This window comes from Anastrepha obliqua, chromosome 5 (assembly GCF_027943255.1).
Source record: "Anastrepha obliqua isolate idAnaObli1 chromosome 5, idAnaObli1_1.0, whole genome shotgun sequence".
NCBI lineage: Eukaryota > Metazoa > Arthropoda > Insecta > Diptera > Tephritidae > Anastrepha > Anastrepha obliqua.
In genome coordinates this window covers 113583605-113608510 of record NC_072896.1, presented here as the reverse complement: position 1 = coordinate 113608510, position 24906 = coordinate 113583605, and the positions used below count along the sequence as shown (strand labels likewise).

At 37.0% G+C, this 24906-nt stretch overlaps 1 protein-coding gene across 1 annotated transcript in view; it reads right to left on the bottom strand.

Moving 5' to 3' along the window:
* Positions 1 to 7847: 7847 nt before the first annotated feature.
* LOC129249276 (insulin gene enhancer protein isl-1) overlaps positions 7848 to 24906 on the bottom strand; it is a 127379-nt gene continuing 110320 nt past the window's right edge. Inside the window, exons 5-9 of the mRNA XM_054888987.1 lie at positions 11333 to 11453; positions 9659 to 9821; positions 9324 to 9539; positions 9051 to 9234; positions 7848 to 8949 (exon numbers count right to left, since the gene is read on the bottom strand). Of these exons, the coding sequence (XP_054744962.1) occupies positions 8552 to 8949; positions 9051 to 9234; positions 9324 to 9539; positions 9659 to 9821; positions 11333 to 11453 (1082 nt within the window). The 3' untranslated portion in view covers positions 7848 to 8551. The remainder of the gene's footprint in view (positions 8950 to 9050; positions 9235 to 9323; positions 9540 to 9658; positions 9822 to 11332; positions 11454 to 24906) is intronic.

Below are 24906 nucleotides of genomic sequence, written 5' to 3'. Positions count from 1 at the left end.
TTAAGTAGTGGGAGTAGTTCTGAACAATTTGTGAACTTATTGGAACTAAAAGTATTCATTTCGAAATTGTAATTTAATATGAGGTATCACACATGTTTTCGGTTCAATTAAGATCTGAAATTTTAACAAATGTAATTGTAAACAATCGCATTTACGCGTACTGGTAACTGTAGGCAGCAATCAGCTGAGCGAATGTAATGGAAACGAAACGATTAATCGAGTTTGCTCAAAAATATTAGGGAATCGAGTCGGTAGATATTGCTAAACGGTATTAAAATTATAATTTTATGAGGATTAAGATAAATAAGAACCTTTGAATATTTTTTCTCCAATTGAATTGTGTGGAAGGAAGAGCTTTAGTGCAAAAATGAAAAATTCAAATTTGGGCAGCATTTCTCTTGGGTTTAGAGTGTAACTACTCTAGACGTAAACTTAACTTAAGCCACATATGAGCTTAGAGATAATAATTAATACTTCTTCCGAAAAGTAATCCCTACACGCTATAATTCCATCCTAACCCTAATAAGTATTCCTAATGGTGCGCACACTCACCGGATCGTGTCAGCTGTTAAGATGAAACTAATGAGTGCCCCATGTAAATGAAAAATTACCATCCTTCCGTATCGTAGGATTGAGGAAAATCCCGTAGTATCATGTCAGCTGATTGCTCTCTCACGACACAGTGTGCCAAACAGTACTTCTCGAAATTATTTACAAAATAATCTTAGTAATTTTTTTAATTTTTATTAAAATAATTTAAAAACAATGTTGAATAATGCTAATTAATAAATAAATAAATGAAATATTTGCATTTGTTGCTTTTGGATTTGGCTTATTAAAGAATGAAAAATTGTAACTAATAACGCGGATGTGTGTAAAAGTATGTAAGCAAAAAATATTTAATGACATGAATTATTCAATACGCTGTCTTGAAACAATTTTGTGTCGAGACGGTAAGATAATTTTTCATTGTGCATGCTTACAATTTTTGACGTGATAACGTCTTATAATTCGATTTAGCCGGCTGCACGCACGAAAAAATGTGTCGTTACCTTGCTCATTTGTCGTTACCTTGCTCATTGTCGTTACCTTGAATGAACTGCAAGCGAAAGCGCGGAACGAACGACAAAGCAAACAAAGCAAACGAACGGCAACGTTCGACATCTTGCTCTCTCCTACTAAGCGTATATATGTATGTATATGCGCATATATACATATATAAATTCACGTATTTGTATTTGCATATGCCTTCTTATTGATTATTATTAATTTGATTTACTTGAAGAATTTAAAATAAAACCAAGCTTGTTAATAATACCTGTTGTTTTAATGTTACTATTATTAATTTTTTTATTATATATGAAGGAAAAAATGTATGGTAATATTTACCACATACCTTATAAGATATGTATGTTGTATACTAATATATGTTTATAAACATGCATATACATATACAATTTCGCGCAATTTTCAAAAAGAACAAAGCTATATGTAAAGATGCATACAAGTCATATGGACATATCAAATATAAGAATCTATTCCGTACGCAAGCAAATGTAAGCTAATGTGCTTGAACTGCAAGCGAGAGCGCGGAACGAACGACAAAGAGCACAATCGGCCCCCGCGTTCGGCAACGTTCGACATCTGGCTCTCTCCTACTTGAGTGAGCATATATATGTACGTATATGTATGTATATGCGCATTTGTATATAAATTCACATACTTGTATTTGCATATGTCTTCTTCCTGTGTGCAAGGTAATGAACCATTTCTCTGTTGAGAATAGGACGATGATAGAAAAAGTAGGAAATGAAAAGGAGTGTTTCGAGTGTAAAGTGTCTTGGAAAAGGCAAATCGATGATGGTGCCTCTTAGTGTTGTTGACTTATTAACGTCTGATGCACACTCGAAATTGAACATATCGCACTTGTTACGTTAAAGCGTAACAACTCAAAATCTGAACATTTTCAGTAGAGACGAAAAACTGTTTCCGTAAATATTAATAATATATTACAAGGAAAAAAATATGTATCTGCACGAAAATATCACTAAAAACAATATATCGGTTGTTTCATTCTTATTTTTTTAGTAGCTGCGCTAAAATAACAAATTTTTGAGTTGTTACTCTTTTCCTGAAATTTTTTTATACACTTAGTGGTATATTTTAAACAAACTGTTTGGTTGTAAACAGGCACAATTCAAAATGTTACACTTTACGTGACATAAATTTGTTCAAACACTTGGAGACAACTAAAAATGTAACTCTTTAGTTGAGACAAAAGAAGTCATTCTGAAAACAAAGAGAGAGTCATAACGGGGTTTTTAACCAAAGACTAGACAAATCACTGAACGATTTTTACAGTGGGTAGAGATGACCTTTGTACATTGTTTTCTTGCAAAAAACTAAAATTTGGAAATTTTGAGTTGTTACGCTTTAACGTAACAAGTGCGATATCTTTCATGAATTTGATAAATGTTTCGTCATTTTTCACGTTTGTGTAAATGTAACTTGACCTATTCCATTGCAATTCCATTTACCTCCTCCTCTATATCCATACAAAATATCTATCAAAGAAATAAAATTAAAATTTTGTTTTGAAAATTGCAACCCTTACATCAGTATTTTCTTATGACGTTGTCACGTTAAACTATCGTCAGTAAACCGACTTTACTGACAACCTCTTTTTATTTGTTTACTTTGCCTTTATATTCTCCAGTTCGCTTCGACGCATTGCCATAGGTTTCACATTTGTATGCCAAATCAATTTTATATGGCATATTTGGAGGGATTTTATTCAAAGTAGGGGAAAAAATTATATGACAGCATAATTCTCTCAAGGCTCTCAATTTACATAAAAACAAAACTTAAGAACTTAAAACCTACAGTTCTATATTTCCTAAGCTAAGTTGAAATTTATCGAAATAAATGCTCAGACCTTTTTATTTTACCTAATAGAAAATGCTACTCACTAAAAATATACCGAAAATTTCCAATTTCACAATAATTTCAGTTGTTTTTTTTTTAATATTTTAAAATAAGACATTTTTAGACATATAAAACAGAGGGTCACCTTCTTAGCGTATGTAAATACGTGAGATGTTGCTAGCAACATTGAGTTTCAAATGAGAAGAAACGTGAAATTTATGAGCGTCGTCCCTAAAGCAATTGGCAAATGTGTTTTTAAACAAAGTAACACGCATAATATAAATTAACACACAAAATATAATGGAGATATACTTACACACTTTGTGAAGACGTTTCGGTTAAAAATTACATATCTGCGGAGTATTCGAACTCAGGTACTTCACTCCCAAACTAACTGTCAGTTTGGGCTCAATTTTAAATGACATACGCATTTCAAATAGGTATGGATAGATGTTGCTAGCAACATGTTGCGCGGTGTTTTCACGGCATCAAATGATTGTATTTAGTTATTTTTATAAACAATTTCATTGATACCGCAACATGGCTCTAAATCTCTTTTACCCACAGATGATTTTGCAGGCGGTGCCTCTTTTGATAAACAGGATGACTACGCTGCTTTGTTTGCGGCAATTGTTTTACAGCGGCCTGCAACTTGCTGAGTATTTCTGCTTCTTCGCGCGCAGAGAACGTTAATGTGTTAATGAACATTAACGTTCTCTGTCGCGCATGTGGTAGAAAGAAAATTTTTAGAGGGTGTGCACGTTTATGCTATGTTCTGTAACTACTCTCACAAGTTGGCATGAAAGACACTTTCCATTAATAATTATTTATTTTACAAAATTCAAAGAGAAAATAAATCCATTAAATTTTAAGTTTATGCTCCTAGTCAAGATGACATTTCACACTAAACACATTCTTTTTTTCTGTTTTTTGTTTGTTCTGTTCAGTTGTGAGTTACAGGGTATTAACAATGGAAGTCATCAAAGAGAAAATTCGGTACATTTTGCCAAGCCAGGCCTTTCAGGCTTTTTCGATGTTAAACAAAATGTCGATAATTTCGAAAATGGCGATAAAATCACAGAAATAAGCGAGGTTGAGCCGTATGTTAGTAGTCGTAGCATCGGCAAGGAGCTATAGAACGACCATAACACAGTTTTAAATATATTGGTGTCAAATGAAGGGCGTGAGAATGGAATGTTTTTTAAGAAGTTTGAACTTGGTGTATCTAACAAGCGGGCGTGATAAATTAATCAATTCGTTAGTTCGATCAAATTATTGACGGATTTCATTAAAAGTAACTGTTTTCAGAGGTTTTGGTGAAAACATTCTATGCTAGTGAGTTCTCAGTATCAGCTGCTCTGCGAATTGTTTTGTGTTCTTTTTTTGCTGAATTAATATACATAACTAACTACCTAACTAAAAATTAACTAAGATCACTGCCTGCAATAAATATTTTATTAAAACGACAAACTAAATTTAATATTATAATAATATTTTCTTTTATTTTTTTCATTCATTTTTATAATTTTCAAACATTTTCTATGAATACTAAAATTAATTACAATGTGAATTATTTATGCATTTTTCATTCATTTATTTACCATATTTTAATTTAATTTGTATAAGTTTTTGCTGGTTTTTGGATGCTGTATTTTTAAGCGCTGCATTTGTCCATTGGGAGTTGACAGCCTTTTCGGAGCATCACATCCCCATCATTCTTTGTTTGTGTGCCTTCCTGCCTATGTTTAGTTATTAATTTTCCTTTTCACAATGCATAATACAACTGTTTCACATACTGAAATAACTAAAAACTAACAATTTGTTATTTGTTTCACTTTTTTCTTAATTATTATTTTGTTTTTGTTTTTGTTATTTTAGCTACAATCTTTGTAAAGTACCTAAGTCCCTCCTATATACAATAAAGATTTGCGCACATATTTTTGTATATGTATGTATATGTACAATGTTTACTTATATACAAATCGCGCACCAAGCGGTCGAGTGCAAAGTTTTTATTTTAATTTCGGGTTTTTATTTAGTTTTTAAATTTACAATTTTTTTCATGAAAAGATATATGTATGTATAAGTGTTTTTATATTTCTAGTTAACATTTGGATGGCACTTTTGCGTGCCTATTTTTAAATCAAAAAGCAGTAGGGGCACAGACTGAAGTAGGCTTAAGGATTACTTAAAAAAAGACACATACATATTTAAATAATTCTCAATAATTCCAAGAGTACGCGAAAAGTTACATAATTAGCTGTAAAAGCAGTAAATGTATGCTACATCCACTGATGTCCCTTAAGGTGTGTTTACAGAGAGTAAAATTAGTAAAAGTAAATTGGCGGTTCCTGCGCCACTGATTGATCGAATCATAAAAATTGTTGCTGTAAAGTGGATCCAATGCGACAGTTGGGTTTACGTAGATAAATGTACTGACTTAGATTTTTGCAGCAGTAGATTGCAATTATTATTTTTTCTTTGGAAGCGACCAAGATTGGAAAAATTGTCAAATCAGAACAGAAAATACTGCTAACGAAAGCCACTCTTTACGGCACAAAATTTCAACGTTTACATGAGCGGTTTTGCAAGAGCAAAAATGTGCCCAAAGATCCTCTATGTAAACTTGCCCTATGTTTGGTTGATAGAAAATTGCAAAATGTTTATAAAAGAAATTGAAACTGAAATTTGTAAACTAAAAAAATTGCTAATCCGAATTTAGAAATCAGTAGCACAAAATATAGTACATATGTATAGGAAAAATTCCAAATACAACATAGCAAATATTTCGTAATGAAAAACAAAAGAATTAAAAAAAAAATAAAAAAAAAATTTTATTTGAAATTTATTTAAAAAAAAGTTTTTTTAATAAAAAAAAAAATTAATCAAATATCAATAAAAAATTCTTTTTTGTGCGGTCTAAAGTGGCAATGCGCGTAAAATAAACGAGACTAGGAATTTATCGACCGCTCATGTAAATGCGATCCTCGAAACCTAAAATCTAATTGGCAGAAAATGTCAAAATTATTTCAAAAAAATAATAGATACCAAATACGGCAAAGTAAATGTTTTGAAATTCCAAAAAGGAGTTATTAAAACAATTTTTGTTTAAGCGCAAAATCCTTCTTTTTAAGTTCCAAATTTCTTCTCAAAACTATTTTCCATCATTTCTATTCATTCAATTAATTCTTGAAAGCATTATTTTTCACTTCTACGCAATGAAAAATTAGTGTTATAGCCTAGACAGACGGCGGCGTTAATCGCGATTACCGGCGCGGTTAATGCTGATTAAAATTTTAGTGTGACAGGCGGTTGTTACGCGGATTAGTGAAAAGCTGATTTTCTTATTGGATAGTTTTGTCAGTAAAAGATGGAGCGCAGGCAACAAATCTGAGTATTAGCTGGCCTGATACTAAGAAATAATTATTTGCTCAAAAAAATCTTAAATTGGAATTTTGCAATTAATTGTGAATGTGTTAGTACAAACTACAATAGCATTGCATCAAATCTTTCTTGTTCTTCTTTTCAAAAATGCTATTATTTTTCATTCACAACATATATGTATTTTTTTTTTTTTTGTTTTTTTTGGTGGGGAGGTAGGGTTCAGGGTTTTTTTTTTAATTATGAGAATTAAGACTAGCTGTCAATTCGCATTATTTGCACTTAATTTATGAGATAATTCCGTATTAATTTGTTAATCCCGATTAACGTCACCGCTTATCTAGGTGATTAGGCTGAAAATATGTTTTTCAGTAAAGAATTTCAAAAGACAAAAGTGACTAAAGTAGTCTACTTTGAGGCGTGATAACAATATGGCAATTCAGATATTCAAATTTTTTAAGTATAGAAATTCGAAATATGTATAAAATATCAAAAAAACAAAAACAAAAAAAAATTGAGCAAATGTAAATTAAAATTAAATCAGAGTGTAAACAAAAACAAATCAGAGTGCAAAATGTTAAATTTTTTATCAGAGTGTAAACAAAAAAAAAAAGGAAACAACAACAAAAATTTAGGTCACTTTGATATTCCAGCTATCAAATCGCAAGAAAAAACAAAAAAAAATCAACTGCTCTAGGCAGAACACTTTTTATAGAATAGCCTTGGCTGCATTTTATGTAACATAAATATGTAAAAAATAAATCAATAGAAAAATAACTAAAAAAATTTTATAATTTTATAATTAAAAAAATAATTATAAAAATTTTATTAAAAAAAAATTTTTTGAAATAAAATTTATTAAAAAAAATTATTAAAAACAAAATTATTAAAAAAATGTTAACACTGTAACTGTGTAAGCTCCAATCAAGCCTAGGTTGCATTATATAAGTATATATAATTGGCGCTTACACCCTTTTTGGGTGTTTGGCCGAGCTCGTGCTCCTATTTGTGGCATGCGTCTTGCGGGACCTACAGTTTTAAACCGACTCCGAACGGCAGACACGTTTTTTTTTATGAGGAGCTTTTTCATGGCAGAAATACACTCGGAGGTTTGCCATTGCCTCGGTTGCATTGCGACCAAAGAAATTTTTAGCGTGTGCTTTGCTCTATCATAGCCTCCTGTTAGATACACACTCCTGCACCCTTTACCTACTGCTTTTTGAAGTTCTTTCAGATATTTGCAAATTTTTTGAGTGAGTGTTTTTTTGGTTGTAGTTTTTTTTTGTATTCTGTAAGTGTTTTTTTTAGTTTTTCTTAGTTTAGTTCAACTAGAATTTTCCCCTCTTCTAAATTACGTACTTTTCTCCAAATTACAAGTATTAAATTTATGTATGTATAAGTAGTACATATATACAGTTTTCTAAGATATATAGATTTGCATTTTTTTACAAACTTTTATTTCCCTATGTTTATTTGCCTTTTGGTTTTAGTTTCAGTTATTTTTAATTATGTAATAATAATAATTTTATATTTAATAGGTTTTGTTTTCAATTTCTTTAAACTGAGTTTTTGTTTTTACAATTAATGAACTTTTCAAGTGAGTGAGCATTTCTGTTTGCATTTGCAGCCATTTTTCAATGCCTTTGCGCAAATTTCTTTTGAAAGTTTTTAAATAATTCCAATTTTATGTTCTTTAAAGAGTGTGAAAATGTTTGCCAAACCATGCAACAATTGGATAAAGTAACAATTTGATTGCTTGATTAAACTGCACTGCGATTTCGTAATTCAACGCACTAAAATTTCATTACCAAAAATTGCGCCTAACAGTAGGCAACAGCGGGCGTAGCAGTGCACTCTTCATGCTTTTAAGTATTGTTCGTGTAATATTCACACTCTTGGCGCGCGCTCTACACGCTTTTGGTGACGAAATTCTAGCGCAGCTTGTCTCGCGAATGCTGTCGCTCATTCTCAGCTACTGTTAAACGACATTGCGCGCTGAAGTGCTCAATCATTAACACTCTTATTCAACCGGCAACTAAAGCTTATACTGAGGCGCCTTTTCTACTACGAGCTACATATACACATACTCATATACTTATACTGCTCATCAACTGCAGTTGCTTCTCTATACCTGCTTGCCCTTCCAATAGTCGCCTGCTCCTCTTACACCTCCTTTGGAAATTGCACATTTGCCCTTTGCGCATCACTGAGTTCCGGCTTGACGACAGAACTCCTCGTACATCCTTCATAGCACCGCATGCGATGGCGAAGCGGTTACTTTTTGCAACATTTGCATTAGCTGCTCCGTCGCAGATTGCGCTTGGCCACAGCTCGCTGTGCCACCAAGGCCACCGCCGCCACCACCGCCCATCCCAATGGCTCCCAGACCGAGACCTGTGTTTAGCGCACAAGCTATACCACCAACACCAATACTACCACTAGATCCAGCTCCAACGCCAATTCCTGCTCCAGCTCCACTTCCACTAAGGCCGACGATGCCACTCACACTTCCATTGGCTGTATTTGAGGCTGATGGTGGCGAAGCGATTGATGTGGCCGCTGATGCCGATGATGATGATAATGACGACGATGAAGACAGTGACAAAGACATTGACGATGTTGGTGTCAAAGCCAGTTTGGACTCTGTTTTAGATTTTTTTTTTTTGGATCGACAAGAACGAGAAGAAGAAGAAGAGCAAATTAGATTCGTTTGCACATGCTTTTCTACGGACTGCCTTGCATACTGTCATCGCTCTCCAGATAGGTCACATATGAGTCAGTGCTGTCCGGGTGATGATGTGACGTTATGCCCGAGTCCATGCTGCCAATGGGTGGTCCGTTCATTTGTTGGCCGGGCGGTGGCGGATGTGGTCCTTGCTGTTGATGTGGTGGCAGCGGTGGCATGCCATTGAGATCGTAACCATGCATCTGTAAAACAGCAGCAACCAAAAAGTTAGTAAACAAAATTTCGTTGACTCATCTAATAATTGATTTGTGCCATGTGGTTTAGCACTCACCTGATTCACCAATTGTTGGAACGCGGGCGTATGCGTGTTTATCGCACCATTGCTGTCCAAATCCGCATGCAACGCGAAGTCGGATAAGGCTTTCCATGGCGGCTGATATGTTTGCACATCGAGGCCCTGCAAATTGAGCGGCGAATCGTGGCGCACCGGCGAACTTGCAATCATCGGTATGCCCTGCATGGCGCCATAACCGAGCTTTCGTCCCTCCTATAAGCGCAAAGCAAAAATAAACTTTCATCAATTAAACTCAACTTAGAGTTCGTAAGGGGATAGGGGTTTCCAAAAAAAAAAAAACAATCCATTGTTTGCACGTGATTTCGACATACCTTCTCCTGTTGCATCTGCAGTTTCATTTGTATAGTTTTCTTCTTGTCTTTGCAGCGTTTATTCTGAAACCAGACTCGTATGACGCGTGGCGAGAGACCAGTCATCTCCACCAGCTGCTCCTTCATGAGCGCATCAGGTCGCGGATTAGCGTTGTAGCAGGTTCTGAGAAATGAAATCGAAAAGTTCTTGTTAGATATGCGGCAAAAAGTGAGGTCAAAATATTATAAAGGGTCATCTATAAATAAATGACGCATGAAAATTTTGTAATTCATGTTTTGGGACCCCGATTTCATTTAATGGCTGCTACTGCTGACTTAACCCACTTTTGAGGCACAAATTCATGACTTTTGGCACTAGTCTCACTAACGACGATTTAACATCACTTTAACGAAATCTGTTTGGTTTTTTAATTTCGGAGGAATCAGTTCAGAGATATAGTGGTTACCGCAGAAGGTCAGTTTTGAGAGGAGCTCCCGGAGATCCGCTGTAGCTCTTTTCCAAATAAATATTTTTACTAATACTAAGTCTTAAAATACAGTTAAAAGATTATATGGTATGTCTACAAATTTTTAGATCAATAGATTTAAAAGTTTTCTCAAAAAAAATTCTGGAAAATTCGCTTTTTTTCGGCCTTCTAACTGTATATAACCCCTTAGGTTTCATGTTTCAACTCTACAGTCAACTCTGGATGGTTGGCTTAACATTTCTCTAAAGTTCTCTAATTGTTTAAAATCACAGCTTTCAGCCGGACAATTAACATCAACTTTTCGGCTGATTATTCGCATTTCGCAGGTTTTCGCATATTTTGACTGTCTCATTGTTTTTTTCATGCAACTATTTTCGCTGCCAAAGTCCAAAAAATCGATAGTTTATAATGCAAACGCTAGTTGGACCACCCTGAATAAATCGAAGCACGTAGAAAGCCAAAGGAAAATTTGTTGAGAAAGGCAATAGAATAGATCTTTGCAGGGCATTTTTTGTGGGGTGCAATGGCATACAGTAGAATCTTATAGCCCTTAAGACATCTATGTTTATATACGAATTTTATTAGGTTTATTGCATTGAAGGTTTGCACCTCGAACTCATGGTCTTTAGTGCCCCTATAAACGGGTTAGAACAAATAAACCCGTTTAGAGCCCTGGGTCACGTTAAAAGTGAAGGCGCTTTAGTCGGTCTCTTATATTTGGTTGGAAGTCTTCCTAAACTCGGAGGCTTTTCTAAACTGATAGAGAAGTTTTTTCTAATAGCGGCCGCGCGTCGGCAGGCAATGGCAAAAGCTCTTCATATAAAATATCTGCCGTTTGGAGTCGGCACAAATAGGAAGAGTAGCTTGGTAAAATACCCAAAAAAGGATGTAAGTGCCAGTCACATATAAATAAGTATACATAAACTCTTTCGCGTCTGTACATCCTGAGTTGCCACCAAAAGCTGCCGCATGTCTTGGGCCAAACTACTAACCATACAAATAAATAAAATAAACTAAAGCAAACTCTTTAAAGTCACACGTATTTTCATCTGTTTTGAAAGCTTTCTAATAGTTCTCAAACTGTTCAAGCTACATTCTTTGTCCTGTTAGTTCAAGTAAGACCCCTTTGAGAATACTTTAAAACACAAATGAGGGAGCAGCTATAATTTTTATTATTTGACACCTTCTTAAAATATTTGAAACTTACCTCAATGTATGCAGTTGCTTCTCATTCAAGACCGTTCGCACCCGTGTCGGCTTACCATCCGATGGACCCGAAGGCCTTTTTTCCCTAATACTTTTATGTGAGCCCGATTCGCTACCAGAATCTGAAAATGAGATTGAAATTTCTACATCAAGATTTGGTAATTTCTATAAGGAATGAAATATTTGGATTTTTAATTAACACTAAAATAATTGTAAAATAGTTTGTAAGATAAATTGTAAGAAACCTATAATTTATAAAGGGTGGTTAAATTTTAAGGGCCGATGTTGAATATAAGCCACACCTAAACGCCAAGCTTTTTCTGCATTTCATTTGACATTTTTCAATTTCAGACTAACTCAATTTGAACCATGGATAGATACATAATCGAGCAATGCGTTAAAGTTATTCAGGCTTATTATGAAAACGGGCGTTCAAATCGAAATGCATATCGCGCACTTTGTGAAGAAAATCATCTTCAGTGATGAGGCACATTTTCACCTCAGCGGATTCGTCAATAAGCAGAATTGCCGCATTTGGACGAATGATAATCCAAGAGTGATTGCCGTAAAACCAATGCAGCCACAAAGAGTGACTGTTGTTGGTGCGGTTTATGGGCCGGCGGCATTATTGGGCCGTATTTTTTCCAAAATGAGGCCGGTCGGGCAGTTACTGTGAATAGTGTTCCCTATCGTGAGATGATAACGAACTTTTTATGGCCCGAATTGGAAGATATGGTTGTGGACGATATGTGGTTTCAACAGGACGGTGCCACTTGTCACACAGCTAACGAAACAATGGCTCTTTTGCGCGAAAAATTTGATGGCCGAATAATCTCACGTCGCGGCGATGTCAATTGGTCGCCAAGATCATGTGATTTGACACCGTTGGACTTCTTTCTTTGAGGTTATTTGAAAGAAAAGGTGTACGTCGATAAGCCAGCAACAATTCAAGAGCTAATGAATGAGATAATTCGGCACATTAACGGCATAGAACCTCAATTATGCCTCAGCGTCATCGAAAATTTGGACCATCGGATGGAGGTGTGCCACCGAGGCCGCGGCGGTCACTTGGCCGATAATTAAGCCATACCAATATTATCATACTAAAGAGAAATGACAATAATTTCCTAAAAAATTGTATTTTATTCAAAATCAACACCGGCCCTTGAAACTTAACCACCCTTATATGGAATGTAGTAAATAGCGATCTATTGCACTGAGCTCTAATGGTCCACCGACCTCTAATTTTTCACGATGAGACTTAATTTTTGTAAATACGAGTACATTTTTTTTTAATATTCTAACTACTTTAAATAATACTCGTATAATTTATTTGCGAAGTTGTTTCGCTTCTACTTTTAATTCAAATAAACTGTCGCAGTTTTCATGTTTGCATTGGAAATCTGTTTGCCTCACAAAAAAAAAACAAAAAAATATTCGTATCTGATGATATTCCCTCTTGAATTTTTGTATGCCAAACTATAATTAGTTTTCTCCGCCGAATGTGCTGAAAAATTGCAGGCAAAATATTTACTTTCTGGCGCGTTTCGGTGAGATCAAAGCAAATGCTTGCTGCGCCAGACAAGTTCCGAGATCAATTGTTGGAAATCAGTGGAATTTTTGAGATCTTGCTAATTTTAAAATTAACTTTAAAGAGTTGCGATAAATGCTTCTTTACTTAAATATTATAAAGGAATTGCAACTTTTTGTAAATATTTTTTGCATGAATGTATGTATGTATGTATATTTTGTATATTTGTGTGCAAGAAATATTTTGTATTGGTTTCTTCCAAAATCTTTAGCTGTGAATGAAAGAGGACTTTTTTTGTATAAAACAGGAAACGAAATTCGCAGTTATAGGCAAGCGCGTACATATTTACATCTACAAATTTTAAAATTCAATTCAGAGCTACAGAGCTCTATGCATACAGTGAAGGGTATAAAAATCCCAACAGCTTGGCGCTTAAAGGGTGAGCGTTTGAAATGTGCGTTTAATATTTTATAAAGAGTCCGCTACTCGAAGTGTAACCAATTAAAAAGGCCATCAATTTAGTTAGGAAAATTACTTTCAATTTAAAGTAAAAAATATTTGAAAATAATACAAAATTAAGAATCAATTTACTTTTGCTCGATATGACCACCTTTTGCCTTGACTGTGGCCTTGAGACGGTCCAGAAATGAATCGTAAGGTGCTGGAATGTGACTTGCAGGTATTTTCGCCCAATCACGGACAATGGCTTTTTTCAGCGTCTCGAGACTGGTGAATCTTTTAGTTCGGACCTTGCTCTCCAAAATGGCCCAAAGAGAATAACCCATAGGATTTGCGTCTGGTGAATTTGAGAGCCATTGTGAGGACGTTATGAAGTTCGGAACGTTGTTTTTCAGCCTTGGTTCACTCGAACTTTATAAGACGGTGCCGAGACCAGTTGAAAGGTCATTGGTCTGCCAACGAAATGTTTGTCTGCCCACGGCTTCAAGGCAACCTCTAGAATACTTTCCCGATAATATTTTGCATTTACCTTGACGCCAGGCTCGATAAACATCATTGGAGAGCACCTATCTGCGGTTATAGCGGCCCAAACCATTACCTGTGGGGGGTCCTGCCGTCTGGTGGCCAATCGATGACTTAAAATTCTCGAATGAATGGTCAGTCAAATAAACCGTGGTTTTCTCGTCAGAAAACACAATGTTCGGAAATTGACCGCTTTCGGCGAAGCGACGAAACTCCTTCGCTCCCTCAAGTCTGACTTGTTGCTGCTTTGGTGTGAGATCATGCGCCTTTAGGATCTTGTAAGGCTTGACTTTGAGTTAATTTCTCAGTATGCGGCGGATGCTACGGTCAGATACTTTCAATTCTTTCCCCATTTGATTAACACTTCATCAGGGATTTCGCTGAAGTCGCTTCTTCACTTTTGAACCATTTCACGTGACGTTGCAGTCTTTTGATGACCACCTCCATGACACGATGTTCGCGATGTTACCACTATCATTGTAACGAGTAATGGTGCGATAAACAAAAACTTTATTTACTTTAAGGTGGTCGAGCTCACGAACAATTGCTGGTTGTGATTTTCCATCCAAATATAATTAAATGTCACTTTTTCGTTTGAAATCCATTACTGATTTTCTTTTTTTCGCGTTAACTCTCGACAAAATGCTTCCGCGCGTTTGTAAAAAATACTCTGGACTGTCATTTACCCAACCAATAGACAGCTGATGCCGGTGACAGACATCAGCTGCACGAGCGGTCTGAAGTTGGGTACACCTCGACTTCCGGACCCTGTATTTAATTTACTTTTTTGAAACATTATTTTTATATGACTGCTCAGCTCTCTGATTATACTAAAAATAACGTTAAAATTTCCATTTTTCAATCCATCGTAGCATAACCCTTTTGACGTTTTTTGGCAGGAAGAAGCCTTCCAAATGCAACCGACATAGTCGAGTTTATGGTGGAGTCAGAAGCAAAGTGGGAGGAGGTAGCTGCGTATGTTACCCTAATTCAAAAAGAGCAAACGAGAGGCAATAGCCGATAGAAATTGACGAAGCTTTTTACAAAGCTAACCAACCCAGCGAAGTAATATATACCTTGAAGCGATTCCGCAGGGAGAGTGGTGCAGGTGACGGAGTTGAGTGTTTAACTCGTGGATGTACTGTTTCACAAGTCCAGTTTAGACATCACTCACTGTGCGTGGTCGCAAATGAGGTGTACCTTTAGCGCGCAGTATGAATCGTGCAAGCCGTCTATGCTGATGGGATCTATGTAAGATTTCGCCTCCAGATAAAAAAACACACACATAATTAAACCCAGATACCTTAAAATGTCTATTAATCAACCATAAACCCTAATTTAGACAGTTTGGGAAACATATATTCTAACGAGCTTTGAAGCTCCTCACGCTACCAGCGCTATCTTGCAGGTTCAACCACGTCTCCATTGTGAATATTTTTCCAAATGCGTCTGTAACTCAAACTTTCAGTAATAAAATACGTATTATGATGCCCTCGATTTGTTTTCCCTGCGAAATGAGGGGACTGTTATTCCTTTGAAAACCTATGGCCTCCATGGGGTGAGACTTAGCTTCGGGTGTTGTCTGGAGAATGAGGTGTAATTATCTCAGTATCTTCTCCTCAGCTCTCTTGCTGTCGCCGAGCTAAGATTCAAGCCTCTTGGCTCTCACTTTTTTGCTACCCCTGCAGATATAGCTGGTTTAGGTATCACTCGCTGGGTGAATTTCGTCAGTAGCTTGAAATGGTTAACGAAATTGTAATTAGCCACGGTTTTGCAATCATCTTCCTTTAATCTAAAACCTCTTTTCTTTTTTTCCACCCTCTGTTCCGTTCTTCTCCATCTGTTTTCCTTTTTATGATATCACAAAGGACGAATTTAATTCTTTGTCCAAGTGGGCTCTCAAATTGAATTCATAATTAGTTGCTATGCAAACACCCGTGAGAGACGTGTGTTTAGACCTCAGGCTACGGATCTGAGACATCAATGGCAGGTCACAAAGTCAAATTCGAAAAAAAAGCTGAGCTTAGTAGGTCAAAAATATTTAATTCTCAGCAAAGTTATACGCAAACCCGACGGTAGGTTGAAGTGGAAGCGGCGTTTCCCACGAGCCTGGAGTTCTCCGGAAGAGGCCAGATTTTTCAGGGTATTCTCTATATAATAATTTATTACTTTTCCATAAGCTCTGATGAAAGACATCCAAATATTTTACTGTTGTAAACGCCATACTATTTTTGTTTTCTTTTTATTGATTACAAAGACAAAGTTTTAAAATTTACTGAAGTCAAAAATAAAGCAAAGAAGAAAATCGGTGAATTTGTTGGCGTCTGAATTTTTTATCGGCGTTACTGTATTTTCATTGATTACAAAACCAAAATTTGAAAATTTGCTCAAATAAGAAATAAAGCAGAAAAATCGGTGAATTTGTGGATATCTGAATTTTTATCGCCGTCACTGTATTTTTATTCATTTAAAAATTGAAAATTTGTTCAAATGAAAAATAAAGCAGAAAAATCGGTGAATTTGTAGATGTCTGAATTTTTATCGCCGTCACTTTATTTTTATTAATTACAAAAAAAAAAATCTAAATTTTCTCAAATAAAAAATAAAACAAAGAAATCGGTGAATTTGTGGACGTCTGAATTTTTATCGCCGTTACTGTACGTGCAGAATCAGGATGTACCAAATGTAGTTTACTTTTGAATCATAAATTGTTATGACACTGAAATTCCATCGCCGTGGAACGAAATTAGTCGTTTTGCTTTTACAAAACTTAGGAAAATATTGCGAACTTATTTCCATAAAGGAACTGACAAGAAAAAAGGAACTGACTCACGTAGACGAATGGATGGATAAGTGACCACCATTCGGCGGGTGCGTAGGTTCGAATTTCCGTGCATGAACATCAAATAACAGAACAAATTTTTTTTTTCTAGTAGCGGCCGCCCCCCGACAGGCAATGAGAAACCTCCGTACGTATTTCTGCCATGAAAAAGCTCCTCATAAAAACCATTTGCCGTTCGGAATCGGCAACTGTAGATCCTTCCATCAAGACGCACAACACAAATAGGAGGAGGAGCTCGGCCAAACACCTAACAGAAGTGTACACACCAATTATTTATTTTTATACACAATTATGCAAAAATTGTGCTGAGATGCCAAAGTTTCCACATGAATGAAAGTGAGTGAACGAATACTTTCCATAAAAAAAATTATACTAAACGAATTTAAGTTTTCTTCCATCTATTCCATTTAAAAAAAATAAACTTGTATTTGGGCCACCCTTTATGTACCAACTAAATTACGTACAATTAATGTGAACGTGCAATAAAAATGCCTGAATAATAAAAAAGCTTCACCACAATGAGTAGGAATTCGTATATCCCCGGCGCAGTAAGATATTCACCAGCGGTTACAAAGCGATATCACAGCAGCGATCTCGGTATTTACGATGATTAAGGCATTCGGAGTCGGGGAAATTGGTAAATTTAGTACTCGCAAAGAGCCGCACATACAAATTGCCATGTCTACATATCATATCAACGTTGACACCAATTCCTGCGATATCTAATAAAGTTAGGGAGTTACGAGCAACTAAGCCCAGTACAGCTAGAACTGCATGTGAATTTGTACATATATATCTTTGCATATCCATAGATTTATAAACGTGGACCAATTGGCTATTTGTAGAATGGCTATGCAAGCAGGCATATAAATACCTCGATGTGAGCAGGTACACACATACATACATAGCCGGTACTTACATATATTTATTTGTATGCATATGTTTGTGTGCATATACCTATGTATAAAAGAATATCGCCATCTGTATGCACTAGGCGTGGAATTTTCATATTTGCAAAAACAAAATAAGAAAACAACACAACCGAACGCGGTCGACGTTCCCCACAACGTGAAACGATCGCACAAAAGTGCCGCCACCGCCGCTTTGCCAACGGAACACAAACAAAACGCAGCGAAGCGCTCAAGCGCATTCCAGTCAGTCAGCAAGACCTTAGGCACATACACACATACATACATACATAAATATCTACATACCACACTTGGTGGACGGTCAAAACCAAAAGGCCAATATGTAGATGACTAGGCTGACTTCTCGATGGTTGACTGAGTGAGTGAATGGTTGCTTGAATGGCTATTTGCATGGCTGCCCAACTGTTTGGTTGGTTGGTTGGCAGGCATTGACGCAGCGTACAATTTTGTTAGTATTTTTTGTTGACAACTTCTTGAGAAATGCAGACAACCACACGCACACGCATACGCACAGGCACATACACAAGGCGTCGTACGGCGAACCAGCGCAGTGTCACCTGTGTGTCGCGCTGACTCTGTGATTTCCGCCCACCACTACACGGCACAGCCGGTACACGATCGCGATCGTAGTTTTTGGTGTTTATCATAGCGATCACTGTTTTGATTTTGTTGTTCTTTGTGTTTTTGATTTTTGTTTGATTTCCAATCATTGGCAATTGTTTGATGAACTATCGAAAATTGTTGTACCTCTTGTCATTTTGGTGTACAACGGTTGTTTGTTTATTTTTGGCGGCACTTTAATGTTAGAACGGCATATTGAACGTTGCCGAAACGGAGAGCGGGGACATTGAAGATCGCGTGCAAGTAAAACATGGACTACATTATACCGAAAACAACTAGTTCTGTATGCGACTGGGTATCAACTGGTGCAAAATGGGTTGGAGCGCGTAAAAGGTGTTGAGGCAGAGCATGTCTAAAGCTGAGAAGCTGGTGCTCACGAACGAAATTCAAAGTGGCAAAACCTATTGACTCAAATAGAATTCAATGGAACGAATGAGATTTTGTCAACGTGAATTTTGCTGGCGAGTTTTAGTATACGAGTTGCACTTTCCCTATTTTAGATGTTGTCTGATTGAGGTCGAAGGGTAAAGTAGGTAAGGTACAAAATCACAATTTTCATAAATGACTGAAGTAGTCGCACAGAGTGACACTGCAGAATTAAAATTGCAAAAATTAAAAAAAAAAATTGAATTACGCAAGAAGTAAATTTTTGTAATTAAGAGAGCTCAAAATTAAATTTGTTCTTATAAAGGGTGATCAGTTTGGAGGTACTTTTTTCCAATAGGGTTTTATTGACAGATAACGCGCGACTACTGCCAAACTAAATACATAATTTTTTCAGTATTTATTGACATTTCATCATGAAAAGACGCCTCAACAACGTTTTCAAATCGGGGCTGTTACATTGCGAAAATCGACGCTCATCGTGCGTTCAGGCCAACTTATGGCGATCAGCGATGATTTTTGGCATAATTGCTATGTCAATAAGCAAATTTGCCATATTCGGGCTGAAGAGTAACCCGAAATTATTCAAGAACAGCCATTACATCCATTGAAAACAACCGTTTGGTGTGGCCTATGGGCTGGAGAAATCATCGGTCCGTATTTCTTCAAAGACGGGGCTGGCGCCAATGCCACAGTGAATGGCAAACGCTATCGATTGAGGCATTGGAAGCCAACATTACTAAAGTTATTCAGGAGATACCGACCGACGTTCTCCAGCAAGTCATTCAAAATTGGTGTTTATGGATGGCTGAACTACGGCGCAGTTAAGGCCATTATTTCAGAGATAATCTTTAAAAGATAAATGTCATGAATGCTTCTACACAAAAATAATAAAGATTACCCAATTAATCTGAATTTTCATTGTTCTATTTCAATTTAAAATCCGATACCTCTTAATTGATCACCCCTTACAATAACATGCTTCTTCTTCTTGATAGGCACAGTGTTCATTTTCGTAATTTTAAAGAAAATCAATTAACCGCGATAGCCGCTTTTTTCCTTTTTGGTACCAACAGACGTCATTTAGAAATGCCAAGTGCTTCAAAGTTCTACCCCACTTGGCCGACTTTCCAGCGCAGATGAGGACCTCCTCTTCCTCTACCATCATTAGTAGGTAACACATCGAACACTTTCAGGCTTCAGGGAGCGTTTATTAAGGTTTACACCTGTTCTGACGGGCTTAGCGGCATTGCTGAGTGCATCTTTTGTAGGTATACAAATGAAGACGTTGTACCATGAAAAATAGAGGTTTTCTGTGTAGTGCGCATCCAGTCATTCGGAGATTTACAAGGTTTAGGGCCACACTAATAAGCTCCAGCGGATTTGAGCAACAACGAGTTTTAACCTTTCACATAATAAGATCTTACACGGAATATGAAGAATAGTATTTCGGCGCTGGAGGAAAATTCCGCAGAGTGCACTTCTCCCCTTCCAATGGGCACCTTTTTTAAAATCTTCGGTTGGGCACTCGGGTCTGGCCTTTTTTCGTCCTATTCGAGGATCTGTTTTAAAAGGTCATATCCATAAATCGATAGAAAATTAAATTTTAGAAAGCTGTATATATATAATTGGCGCGTATACCCTTTCTGGGTCTTTGGCTGAGCTCCTCCTCCGCAAATGAAGGGGCCTACAATTTCATGCCGACTCCGAACGGCAGATATTTTTTATGAGGAGCTTTTTCATGGCAGAAATATACTCGGAGGTTTGCCATTGCCTGCCGAGGGGCGACCGCTATCAGAAAAAACTTTTTCTTAATTTTGGTGTTTCACCGAGACTCGAACCTACGTTCTCTCTGTGAATTCCGAATGGTAGTCACGCACCAACCCATTCGGCTACGCCGGCTATAATAGAAATATAGTTTAAATTCACGTCCAATGTCGAAGAAGTCTGGTCAAAAAGTTCGGCACAGGTAGTTTCCACGACCAAGTTACTTTTTAGCCTCGCTTTTTCATTAGGAATTCATGAAGTCGTATGATGATGCAGTCTTCTATGACTGGTAGTTCGGGTTCCGCATCTTCTGTGTGGCTTTTACTGTCTTAATAATCTAAGTAGAAGCTCTGGATGTCGATCAAAAGATCGTTGCTCTAAATTCGCCTCGGTTTTGAGTTCTTCTGTAAGTTGACAAATTTTCTGGTACAATTTTTGGATGTGCAGGATCGCAAGTTCTTCGCAATCGCTTGTGTTTGTGGTCCACTTCACTTACTTCCTCAACTCAAAATCATTGTACTTATATACTTCAATCGACTCTTCCTGGACTTCAACATTTTCTTAGCGCGCATACTTTTTTTTAGCCTTCTTACTTTCATACCCAAATTCTTATAAGCAAATCAACTCTGTGCTCTTTTAGAGACCTTCTTTCAAACGGCCTTGATGTTCGCAAGCTAGCCATTTTTTACTTCTAACAAAATCAAATGGTTGATGCTTTCCACCTTCGACAATGTTAATTTTGTTGTAAGCCCCAGCACAAGTAAAAATAATATATTAAAAACTATTACCGACAAGATCATAACCCTGCTCGTGGGCGATATTTCACATTCACCAGCTTGTTACTACAAATTTTTACTTCATTCATTTTGTTCATTGCAGTTTTGATCAAAAAGTTACCGACTCACATGAATGGATGTTGTTCGAACTGTACGTGATCGATTGAATATCGACAACAATCTCGGCAGAGGGGATCGCACAACAAAGAACAGCCGCAATTAGATAACAACTTGTAATTGTGTTGTGAAACAAGTCGTAATTACGAATGTTTTCTCAATTGCCGGTAACAAGCGATACAAAGAGATACGATGGTAGATTAGAAATTAAGACTAGGGTGTAGGAAAGTCGAAGGTTCTCATGGTACGCGATGAAGGATTAGTCAATAATAATCAGTGGAAGACAATCAATGCTCGTCTTCTAGGAAGGATGAGAAAATAAGAAGGAGAAGAATCACAGAAATAAGTGGAAGAAGAAGAAGGAAAGAAAATGCGGTACTGCTTCCTGAAGCCTTTGAACTGTATAGGTTAGTATTTTTAATTGACCGAAGTAGTGATCGATCGCGTTGTTAGTTCTGCCTTTTTCAAACTGGATATAGAAGCAAAGGGAATGAGTCTGTTGGAGAACGAGGACAAAACGGAGTACCTTCTATCATCAAACAGTCGGCTTACTCGCGTATCGGCAGCCACGTCACTGTTGAAAGTTATGATTTTGCGGATGAAAGAGACTTCGTTCATCTAGGAACCTGCATTAAACCGATAACAATGCCAGCCTTGAAGTCCAACGGAGAATCTCTCTTGCCTACAAGTTCTACTTCAAACTAATTAGCAAATGAGTAGTAAAGTCCCTTCTCGACGAACAAAACAAACACTCTACAAAGCTCTCATCAAGCCCGTCCTAACGTATGGCGCAGAAGCTTGGACGATGAAAATATCCGATAAGGCGCCCATTGGAGTGTTTGAAAGAAAGATTCTGCGGAAGATTTTTGGAACTTTGCACGTTGCTGACGGCGAGTATTGTAGGCGATAGAACAATGAGCTGTATGAGCTTTACGATGACATACACATAGTGCAGCGAATAAAGATCCAGCGGCTTCGTTGGCTAGGTAATGCCGTCCGAATGGATACCAACGCACCGACTCTGAAAGTATTCGATGGGGTACTAGATTGTGGTAGCAGATAAAGAAAAGGAGCTTCTCTACGTTGGAAAGATCAGGTGAAGACGAGCTTGACTTCACTTGGTGGGTCCAACTGGTGCCGGTTAGCACGAGAAAGAAACGACTAGCAATAAAGAAGAAGAAGAAATGATTGACCACAGAAATTTCAGGCAAGCACACTCTTCTTCTAAGACAGTGATCAAATTTATTATATTGGTTGAGTTCTCTAAACAAGATCACTGTTTTTTCGCCATACTTCCCTCCAATTCATAAAATATGTCTTGATGTTGTGCTTCAAATGGAGGAACCTACAGTTCTACGCCGTTATAAAATAACCAATTAAGTCTTTAAATTTACTAAAAACCCATAAGTTTCACGAAATGAATGGCTGTACGCCGTGCAGTTTTCTGGTGTTTTCGTATCGCAAATGCGCTGAAGGCAAATCCCCGGTGGAAGCTCCTAGCATCGGCATAACGAACGGCAGCTCTGAGAGTTGTGCCTACCTACCGCACAGTATCAGAGTGGTTCAATAACGATAGATTTACTAGCCTTTGAGAGGAAGAAATTGTGGGCATTAAAGAACGAGAGGATAGAAGAAAGTGTAAACAAACTTGCAGCGCGCGGAATAAAGGATGAAACGCTAAGCCTATGGAAAGACCGCTCGAGGAACGAAACACGCGACAGGTGGACGACCAGGTTAATAAAATACATCACTACATGGTACAGCAAGAACTTTGGTGAAGTCAATTTTTATACAACCCAAATGCTTTCGGGGCACTGATATTTCTAGAAATACCTAGAATACACTTCACTTGCATATACGATGTTGAACACACCTTTTTTCAATGCATGAGTTGGGAGCAAGAACATTGAACGTTGGAGAATGCAGTCGGTCACATAACCACTGAAAATATAATCGACAAGATTTTAAGCAGCGAAGAAATGTGAGAAATCATCAGTGGTTTCGCGGAAAAAATGTGCCGGATGAAAAAGCGCAAGTATAAAGTAGACCTTGTAATGAGGAAGATGGAACGTCACTCTGAAGTAACGCGAAAGCTGTTCCAGAGCGGGCGACGACAGCTTTGATGATGCACTAGGCATTTTAAACCCCTCATCCGGAAAAACACAAAAACAAAAAATTGTCTTGAGGGATCTATTTGTTAAATAAGCTCACAAGTGTTGCAAAAAATTCTGAAAATTATTTAACCTGCCTAAAATTAAGGATCAAAATGTAAACCAAAATCTATATCGACTTGGCTTACTAGGAGAGGAGATATTTAAAAAAGTATAAAACACACCATTCAATATTTTTTAGCAATTTTTACTTATGCAGAAGCAGTAAATATTCTGATCGATTGTGAACAAATTTTCTAAGAAAACATCGAGGGTCCGAGGGAGTTTTGCTATCTCTCCTATCGGACGCCTCCCCAGGTGATGGATAGCGCAACACTTAGTTGATGTGCCGTGTACTGCGGAACTAAAATACACAGGGTGAACCAAAAGATAGCAAAACAAAGTTTTAACATCTGTCCAACAGCAGCGTCTGTCTTGAATTAAGCAGCTGAACTTTGGTAACGGGTTTCCTTCGGTTCGTTATAAAGGCGGCACTCCAGGTCTGGAGGCTAAAACCACTAGGCCAACTAGCTTATGTGTTTGAAAATTTGTATGTTATGGAAACCAAATGCAGTGATAGAAACGAAATAAAATCTATAACAACAAACTTTGGATCCGAAATTGAATCTGGAATAAAAATTTTGGCACTATGCGCCTCATAATCGGTGCTTAAGTTAACAATACGAGTAATACATATATATGAGTAACATGCGCTTTTTAAATGAATAATTCCCGATATTTTTTGACAGAACGTACACCCATTTCGCCGTTCCCGCGACAGTCGGTTCTACGTAACCGGAACGACCCGGATTTATAACCGACCGAGGACTGTCACTTTAGCAACATTCCTCCGAATATGTATAAATGTTAATGCTGCAACAACAACAACAACCATTTCGGATATGGCTCGGCCGATATTTGTTTCTGGATAGTCAGCATAACTTCGATCTTTCAACAAAACTCACAAAAATGGGGTCTAATAATGACGCGTTAACCTCAATGCCACGTGCAACAGCATTTTCGTAACACCAATAAAAAATCAGCATCAATATGTCGCTCTCTGCAGTTGCTTAGGCTTCTTGGCATTTATATGTAGGTTTCCTACTAACAGATGTTGGTTATTTGTTTGGCAAAATGACCGTCGAGATGAAGCTGCTTAAAAATGAAACTTCTTTTCTTTTAACGAACTGTCTGAGCCACAAAGCACGTACTTCGAAAGTAGGTTTGCAATATTTCGAAAAAGTGGTTCAAGCATAAAGCGATACATTTTATACTGCGGAGCCATAAAATTAAGTTTCTGCCTCTTAGCTGTCTGTCTGTAAAAAACTTGCGATTTAAAAAGAAACCAGTCGATGGTTTATTCTTGAATAAGTATTCTACGAGCAGCATACCAAATAAGGAATTTATGCGAATAATTTGTATGTAAATTTTGATATTACGTATGCCTATTTTATATATAAATGTATGTATGTAATTA